General features: G+C 36.6%; 1 protein-coding gene across 3 annotated transcripts in view; it reads right to left on the bottom strand.

Annotated features, from left to right (window-relative positions):
* Positions 1 to 10073, bottom strand: part of ATG2B (autophagy related 2B) — a 90819-nt gene that overhangs the window by 69495 nt on the left and 11251 nt on the right. For all 3 annotated transcript variants that reach the window (XM_017528175.2, XM_017528176.2, XM_037738348.1), the window contains exons 2-5: positions 5361 to 5523; positions 3340 to 3492; positions 2770 to 2872; positions 1374 to 1536 (exon numbers count right to left, since the gene is read on the bottom strand). In XM_017528175.2, the coding sequence (XP_017383664.1) occupies positions 1374 to 1536; positions 2770 to 2872; positions 3340 to 3492; positions 5361 to 5523 (582 nt within the window). The remainder of the gene's footprint in view (positions 1 to 1373; positions 1537 to 2769; positions 2873 to 3339; positions 3493 to 5360; positions 5524 to 10073) is intronic.

Here is a 10073-nt window from a genome sequence, read left to right as displayed (position 1 = left end):
AAAATATTTGACATGTAAAACTGCATTATGTTACAATGGACAAACCAGTATCTTATAGCTAAAATGAAACACAGTAATATGTTAGCACAGTCCACTGGTAATAAAAGCAAATAATGAAAAAGGACTTTATGAAAAAACCATAATATCTGTTCAAGTTACAGCAGTAAGAAAACCTACTGGGCACTGTATAATTAAGAAAATCTGCTTTGTAAAGTAACATGAAAGGCAAATTATAGAGTGACTGACTTATAAAAGCACTCTCCTCTTGGAAGGAATTTAACAGAGCTCCTTAATTATAAAGCTTTTTTCAGATATTATTTGTAGAATAAAGTTTCAGCAATACAGTCACTATGTAAGGTAAATTTAGACACTGCTTAATTTCCTGTTTTTATTGTAAAAACAAAACAAAAAAACAAAAAAAAAATTAGACGTTAATATAGGCTAAACATCCCTAAAGCAAAAACCCAAAATCCAAAATGCTCCAAAATCCAAAACTTTTTGAGCACCAACATGACACTAACACAAAGTCAGGAAAATACACCAGACTTCATGTGATGGGCTGCAGTCAAATATTTGTTTCATGCACAAAATTATTTAAAATATTGTATAAAATTATCTTCAGGCTATGTGTATAAGGCATATATGAAACATAAATAGGCCAGACCTGGTGGCTCACACCTGTAATCCCAGCACATTGGGAGGCCAAGGCAAGTGGATTGCCAGAGGTCAGGAGTCCGAGACCCGCCTGGCCAACATGGCGAAACTCATCTCTACTAAAAATACAAAAATTAGCCAGGCATGGTAGTTCGTGACTGTAATCTCAGCTACTCAGGAGGCTGAGAGAGGAGAATCCCTTGAACCCAGGAGGTGGAGGTTTCAGTGAACCGAGATTGTGCCGCTGTACTCCAGCCCGGGTGAAAGGAGACTCCATCTCAAAAAAAAAAATAAATAAAAGGAAGAATTCTTTCCCAGACCTTAAATAAGAGAGAGAACAAAAAAGAAAGAAACATAAATGGATTTCATATTTAGACTTGGGTCCCAGCCCCAAGATATCTCATTATGTCTATAAAAATATTCAAAAATCCAAACCACAGTTCCAGCATTTTGAATAAGGGATACTCAACTTTTACAAAATTTTCCCCCAAGATGCAGTACCCAACATTTCTCTTTCAACCTAATACACGGCACAATGGTAGGAATATAAATATTAGTGTTTTCAAATTTCTGATATATATATATATATTAACATTACTGAATATTTGTGTTAAATCTCAAAACAGAGACTCATTAACACATACATATAGCCCTCATTTAAATCTTCTTTAAAAAATCTATAATAATGGTTTTAGGGTTTTTTGTTTTGTTTTTCTTACCACTGGTGCAGTTGAACACACTGGAGAAGATTTTGCTGATGCAGAAAACTCATCCCAGAAGAGAGATACTCCAGAGAGCTGAAGTAACTTGTGAGCAAAAGCAGTGGGTTGATGCACATTAATTCCTGAGGATTCATCAGCAGTTTCATCACAGTATACAGTTCTGAAATTTTTTTAAAAAAGCATTTACACAAAGCTCCTAGAAAAACCTATTTACAATAAGAAAAGCATATAGCTTTTTTAAGTTAAAGGGTTTTTTCAAGTGTTTGCACTTCTTAGAATATGCCTATAATGCGGCTCAGTCTCACTGTGCTTTACTGCAGCAAATATTTTCATGAAGAGGTCCTAACTCCAAAAAGGTAACTTTATGAGGCTTAAATTGAGAGTAAAAATTAATAACTCCCTGAAGTTAGCTTTAAGGAAAACAATTCCTGTACTCTCAACAAAACGTCTCTTGGTAACTGTGAGACAGCATTTGGCTCCAAGTCACAAATGACATTTCTTGAATTCCTATGTGTGACTAATTTTCAGTTTAAACAAAACACAAAATATGATTCTAAATGCATGAAATTTTAGATTTTTCAAAATACATTATTTAAGGCAATGGACCCTAATTCCAAAGATATGCCAACAATACCTGTTTTACTAATAGGTGTTTTGTGAAAGACAGAAACCGTAACACAGCTGCTTAAAATTCAGTAGAGCCCCCAAATAGATCCATGTACAAAGTGTCTCTGGTGCTCACACAGAGCATCCTGCTCATTTCTGTTGGCAGTTCACATAGCATTAACACACAGGTGACCAGTTACTCCCTCAAATCAATGCTCAGGTGTGTGTATGTAAATTAACCTTGCTTTAGAGCTATGTATAAGGGCTTCAAGTGGGCATACACAAAAAAAACTAAAAGCCACGTGTTTATATTTTTTTAAGTAAATCACTACTGCACATATTGACCTTAAAATAATTATTTCAAGATCCTCAAAGCAGTGGACTTAGCCTTTCTCACTAAAGCAGCACTTAGATTAAACAAATATATCTTTCATATTAATGCAATATGCCTAAATATTGCATTGTTAATATGAAAAAACTGACTTTCCCACAAGAGCACCTTAAATTTAGTGGCTCTCAAATGCTTATTATTCTAATTTGATATAACAAAAACAGAATAACCTGCTTTGAAGTCAACATGGTATTATACATAATTACACCCCACTGGCACTTTCAAGTTTTCAGTAATGGAATTAGAATAAAATCAGAACATAACTTGAAGAGCAGCACTTTACTCTGAAATTATGCAATAGTTTAATTTCACTACCTCTAATCTCCAAAACCTCCCTGAAAATGTAATGTAAGAGTTACAATAGAGTCATTTGTTTTCAGACATAAGAATTCTTACCTTTCTATTCGAATTTCAAGTGCAGTTCCAGTTTTGGAATTTTCTGGCACATGTTCGATTCTCAAAACAGTGTCTATAAAAGTGACTTTTACTCTTCTTAGTACTAAGATAAACGAATAATTGTCAGAGTAAGGAACCACATATATACTAAATAAAAACCTCCAAATAAACACTGGTTTGGAAAGAACTTAAAAAAATGGAGAAGCTGAATTTCTTTCCACTAAAATCCTTAAATCCTGAGTTTTGTAATAAACATTTTGCTTTACTGAGCACTTAGCCATATTACAGCTCAACAGATGACTGAGATAGCGACTAGCACTATCTGCTGTATTCTAATCCATTCACTATGCGAGCATAATAAATGGAGAAACAAAGGTGCCAAAAAAACAAACCACACACAACTAACTGGAATATTTAAAATTTAACCTCAATTCTAGAGTTCTGAAGCGGGAACAGTAATTCTTTTAAAAATCCATTCCAATGGATTTGCCTGATACAAAACTCATTACATGAAGGTGCAAAACTACTAAATGAAATCTAAATTTTTGAAAATTCTAAGTAACACCAAACCTGTTTCAATGGTTTCAGCAAACTTTTCAAGTCCTTCAAAAGGCTGGGATCCTTCTCCTTGTTCATCTGTTAGTTTCTGGTTAAGACATTCTTTTGCCAATTGCATACTGCTGGTCATAAAGCTTGACCAATACATAGGCTCAGAACCAGTTGCTGTGGAAAATACAGATTAATCCTAAATAATTTCTCAGAGTTAACAACAATGCCAGTTCTTAAAATAACACATTTCAAATAGATAATTTTTTTTCCTTTTTTTTTTTTTTATTTGGAGGTGACCTCTGCTCACATCAAATAGATAAATTCTTAATCCTTTAAGAGATTCTTTACACCATGGTGTTACCCAGGTAAACGATACTCTAGAAAGTACTCCTGAGATTTAAATATCACCTTATAACCAAGAAGAAAAAAAAAAAAAAATCACAGAAAAAAGTCTAGAGAATGTGTTCTCATAACATGTTACATTTTTACCAAATATCAATTCATGTATTCATTCAACAAATATTTAATAGGTATCCTACACCCACAGAACTGTTATAAATATTGTACATAGGGGTTGACAAGCTTTTCTGTAAAGGGTCAGAGAGTACACTATTTTCTATTTTGTGGGCCATATGGTCTATATCACAACTTCTCAACCCTCATATTATAGTGCAACATAGCCATTAAGGTAAATAAATAAGTATGGCTGTGTTCCAATAAAACTTTATTAATAAAAACAGATGACAGGACCAATTTGGCCTGCAGGTTATTGTTTGCTAATCCTGCTATAGAAAGTAGAAAAAAATAATAGTAAATTCCACCCTCAGAGAACCTACTATACAGTTAAAAAAATAAGATACGATTAGTAGACAACTATTGAATGTCAACTGAAAACATTATGAAAGCTAAAAGAAGAGGTTAATTCTTCTTTAGTTATTTCTTCCCTTCTAGCTGAGGAAATTAACAGAAAATGTGACAGGAGTGTAGCAGATGATACAGGCTTTGGAAATTAGTATAAATGTAGATAAAATAAAAGAGCATCCTTGGAGGAGGAAACATACGAAATGTGAAAAATCATTACCCGATCTTCCCTCATGAGAAAATTCTACCACACCTCTTTAAGTTATTCAAAGCAAAGTTTGACAAAGATCGCAAGAATTATTGCCTTCCAAAATGGAATTTAAGTCTTTTTAATAAAATCTTTTAAACTAAGAGAAAAATATTTGAAAGTTTGCCTTCCCATAGAGAAATACCATATTCATTTATCACAGTTAATTTAAATATCAGATTACTAAAAACAATTTTCATGCATTCATTATCAGTTTTCAAAATACAGAATTTCCCTTTAAGTCTACTAAACATAATTTAAACTTTCATGGTTTGGGCAGCACTTGGGGTTATAATTCTATCATTGCATACCAACCTGTCATCTAGATTGTCAGTTTTCTCTAATTCTATCATTTTTTCTATAAGTAGCTATTCTGCTATAAAGAAGACCATTCCTTCTCTCTGTCCACCCTTATATACTTATTTATGTCTATCAGTATGGTCCTAGAGATTTTTTTATTTTGGGTGCTACAAACCATTATTGTCATCATTTTTTGCAATATTCAAATTTTTCCACATATGGCCAATGGAAGCTCCTCAACACCCAATCCTGTGTCCCTTTAACATTTCTCCATCAATCTTTGAGCATTCTTCCTTGCTTTCAGACACAATGCTTTTTGAATCTTTAAAACCCAAGTCACTTTAGATAACTGGTAACAAATAATTAAATAAACCAAATAATCTGTATACTAAAGTTTCTGTGAATAATCAGGGAAACAACTCTAAATGTGTAACATGCACAATAGAATGTGCGTGTAGACACAGAGCTAGAATGTACACGTAGAGCCAAGTCATAGTGTATTAGCACTGAAAATTTCACAAATATAAAGCAAAATAATAAAGTAAATACTAAATTTAATGTAATCAGGTTACTTTCCTAGGATCTGAAGAATAAAAGCAGAAACACATAAAACAGAAACATACAACACACCAACCTGGGCGAGGTCTAGGCCGGAAGACCATTTCTAATCCTCTCACTTCCAGTGCACAATTATCCTGTAGCAAAGAGCCCCATGGAACTGACAGGGAAATTGACTGAATGAATCCTTCAGTGACTTCTAAGGGTGCATCTGCTGACTCCAAGATCTCATTGAGACACTAAGGAGAAAAACCAGGTTCATTATGAATAACAAGAACAAGAACACAAAGTTGTTAACTTATTCAAAGGTGTCAAATATGCCCACACATGGGTTAGGCACTAGGTATAAAGAAAGCAGAGACATCCACAAGTACAGGCTATCAAAGCAAAAATGGACAAATGGGATCACACCAAGTTAAAAAGCTTCTGCATTGCAAAGGACACAATTAACAAAGTGAAGGGACAACCCACAGAATGGCAGAAAATACTTGCAAACTATCTGACACAGGAATAATAATCAAAATATATAAGAAACTCAAACAATTCTATAGGAAAAAAATCTAATAATCCCATCAAAAAATGGGCAAAAGATTTGATCAGACATTCTTCAAAAGAAGACATACAAATGGCAAACAGGCATGTGAAAAGGTTTTCAACATCACTGAGCATCAGAGAAACAAGTCACGACTACCATAAGATGTCATCTCACCCCAGTTAAAATGGCTTCTATCAAAAAAAAAAAAAAAAAAAAGGCCGTAACAAATGCCGTCAAGGACGTGGAGCAAAGGGAACACTTGTACACTGCTGGTGGGAATGTAAATTATTACACCCACTATGGAGAACAATTTGGAGCTTCCTCAAAAAAACTAAACATAGAGCTACTATATGATTTGGCAATTTCCCTGCTAGGTATAACCCCTAAAAAAGGAAATCAGTTTATCGAAGAGATACCCACACTCCCATGTTTATTTCAACACTATTTACAATAGTCAAGATTTGGAAGCAACCTAAGTGCCCATTAACAGATGAATAAAGAAAATATAGGGCCAGGCACGGTGGCTCATGTCTGTAATCTCTGCACTTTGGGAGGCCAAGGTGGGTAGATCATGTGGTCAGGAGCTCAAGACCAGCCTGGCCAAGATGGTGAAACCCCGTCTCTACTTAAAATACAAAAATTAGCTGGGAGTGGTGGTGGGTGCCTGTAATCCCAGCTACTCAGGAGGCCAAGGCAGAGAACTGCTTGAACCTGAAAGGCAGAGGCTGCAGTGAGTCAAGATCATGCCACTACGCTCCAGCCTGAGAAACAGAGCAAGACTCCATCTCAAAAAACAGAAAATGTGGTACATATACACAGTGGAGTACTATTCAGTCATTAAAATAAATGAGATACCGTCATTTGCAACAACATGAATGGAACTAGAGGTCATTCATTATGTTATATGAAATAAGCCAGGCATAGAAAGGCAAACTTTGCACGTTCTCACTTATCTATGGAAGCTAAAAATTAAAACAAACTCATGGAGACGAGAGAGTAGAAGGATGGTTACCAGAGGCTGGGAAGGGTGGGGAGATGGTTAATGGGCACAAACATATAGTTTAAATGAATAAGCCCAAGGGCCAAGCATGGTACCTCACACCTATAATCCCAGCATTTTGGGAGGTTGAGGCGGGCAGATCTGTAGAGGTCAGGAGTTCGAGACCAGCCTGGCCAACACAGTGAAACCCCATCTGTACTAAAAATACAAAAATTAGCCAGGTGTGGTAGCACATGCCTATAATTCCAGCTACTTGGGAGGCTGAAACAGAAGAATCACTTGGACCCAGGAGGCGGAGGCTGCAATGAGCCAAGATCATGTCGGTGCACGCCAGCCTCAGTGACAGGAGACTCCACCTCAAAAAAAAAGAATAAGATCTAGTATTTAATAGCACAAGGTGGCTACTCAATAACAATTTATTGTACATTTTTAAATGAAAGAACACAATTGAATTATGTGTAACACAAAGAAAGGATAAATGCTTGAGGTGATGCATACCCCTTTTACCCCGATGTAATTATTAGGCATTGTATGCCTGTGTCAAAATATCTCATGTACCCCATTAATATATATGCCTATATACCCACAAAAATCAAAAGTTAAAAATTAAAAAGAAAACAGAGACCAAGAAGATAAAGAAGATCCCCATCCTGGCTAAGCTTACAAGATAGTATACCATGAAAGAGACAAGTAACTAAAGTGTGATGATTGTATGCAGAGGAAACACACTGTGCTACTTGAATACATAATAGAACCTAATCTGTAGATTCAACCCAGGCCACCTGAGGGAGTGCTATTTTAAGCTGGGACCAGAAGACTAGAAGGAGTTAATCATGCAAAACGGTCCAGGCAAAGACAAGAGCATGTGGAAGGATTCAAAGAAAGCACAAGTCAAAGAAGTACACACACATATTTGATACACCACAGTATTTGAAAAAGAAAAGTTGATTTAGGCTTCAGTGTGCCAGGGCGAAGAGCCAGAAATAAGGCTATGTAGATAAGGAAGAGTAGGCTCCAAAGAGTCTTGTAATGCATGTTAAAGAGTCTGAAATTTATCTTAAGGGTGATATGAAGCCATTGAAGGGCTTTATGCAGGACGCCATGATAAGATTCAAACTTTTAGTGGGCCCCTTCAGCTACCATGTAGAAGATGAAGTGAAGATGCCAGCAGGAAGGCTGTTGTAAGTAATAGAAGCTAGAGAAGCTGGTTTGGCACAGAGAGCAACACTGACGACAGTCAGAAGTGGATAAATTTTTGTAACGTATTTAGGAAGTAGAAAAATTAATTGGCATCATGAGGGGTAAAGGAAAGAAAGAATTATGAATGACACCCAGGAGGCTGGCTTGGGCAATTGCTTAGATAGAGATGTCATTTACTGAGATACAGAAACATAAAGAAGCAGGTTAAAAGGAAGATGAGAAGTTCAGTTCCAAAGTACACATTTAAGGAAACATCTAGGTAGAGGTGCTAAAGAGGAGGTTGGAGCTTTCTCCAGCTAGAGGTCAGAGGAGCCATCTGTACTGAAGATACAGATGAACATTATGAACACAGAGGATAGGTCAGGTATGGTGGCTCACACCTTTAATTCCAACATTTTGGGAAGCCAAGGTGGGAGGATCCTGAGCTGAGCAGTGTGAGACCAGCCTGGGCAACATGTCAAAACCCTGTCTCTACAAGAAATACAAAAATTAACCAGGTGTAGTGGTGCACGCCTGTAATCCCAGCTACTCAGGAGGCTGAGGTGGGAGGAATGCTTAAGCCCAGGAGGCACAGGTTACAGTGAGCCAAGATTGTGCCCCTACACTCCAGCCTGGGCAACTTAGTGAGACCCTGTCTCAAAAAATAATAATAATAAATAAAAAATAAACAAGTGGGTAACTGAAGCCACCGCATGAGGAGAGAAACCTTTCGGAACGTATATAGCGTAAAATAAGAAGAGGCCTAAGACAGAGGTCATAGACATCAATATTTAAGAAATGGGTTATGAAAGAGGAGCCTGCAGAAGAAACTAGAAAAAAGCAGGCAGAGAGGTAGAAGGAAAATTGAAAGAGGTTCATGTCCTAGAAAATCGTGGAAAGACAACATGAAAGAGAAGAGTGGTCAAGCTCAAGAAAAGCTAATAAGAAGTCAAAGAGTTTTAAATGTCTACTGGACTCAGTGATATTTTAAGTACTGGTGATCCCATTAAAAGCAATTTCAGTGGCATGGTGGGGCAAACCAGACAACAGGAGACAGACAGAATGAACATAAATGCAATTTTTTAAAGACAATTACTTTTCAAACTAAAATAACAAATATTAAATGCCAGCTTATATGTAAAGTGCTTCCTGCATGCTATATTGCATAGAGTTGTGTTATAATTCTTTGTCTATACCCTAGGGCTGAATAGTGAGAACTGGATTGGCTTGTTTTATTTTTGGAGATTCCTACTTCATGCTGAGATTTGTATAATCCTAAAGGCTTTTCCAGTAGTACATGAGCATGGATGGTTTTAAGGTATCCAGACATATTCTTTCCTAAAACGGATGAGAAGACTCCAGACAGTGGTGGCATTATGTTGGGTCTCCTGTCCCATAGTTCCTTGTACAATCTTCCTTCTCCCACTTAGGCCAAAAAAGCCATATTTTTCTCCCTTCAGAAATTCTCCCTTATGTACTGTCAAAGGTATAAAACCACACACGGCCAGCAGTACATTTTCTCTTTTCCCATCTTACACATTTTTTTCACATGACTCTCAGAAATCCAAAGAACTAAGTGATGTTGCTCCTGAAAAATCTCTCAATTCTCATCTACTGATTTATAACATCAGTATTTCTCAAGCTTGTATCTATTTTTTAAATTTAAAATAAAATGTATGCTGAGCTCTACTAAATTCTAGCTATAAGTATATTCACCTATGGATGTATTAATTAGGGAGGAGGGGAACACAATCCACCTCTATCATTCAGAAATTTATTTCCAATGAAAGTTTTTATGTGTACTGGGTATGGTGGCTCATGCCAGTAGTCCCAGCACTTTGGGAGGCTGAGACAGGAGGATTGCCTGAGCCCAGGAATTTGAGACCATCCTTTGCTACATGGTCAAACTCTTGTCTCTACAAAAAATACAAAAATTAGATGGCATGGTAGGCCATGCCTGTAGTCCCAGGTCCTTGGCAGGCTAACGTGGGGATAACTGTTGATGCTGGCAGGTCAGGGCTGCAGTGAGCTGTGATCACCCATGCACCAAAGCCTGGGTGACAGACTGACAAAAA

This window comes from Cebus imitator, unplaced genomic scaffold (assembly GCF_001604975.1).
Source record: "Cebus imitator isolate Cc_AM_T3 unplaced genomic scaffold, Cebus_imitator-1.0 Scaffold52, whole genome shotgun sequence".
Taxonomy (NCBI): domain Eukaryota; kingdom Metazoa; phylum Chordata; class Mammalia; order Primates; family Cebidae; genus Cebus; species Cebus imitator.
Note: the sequence above shows the minus strand (reverse complement) of the source record. Positions and strands in the feature narration are given on the sequence as shown.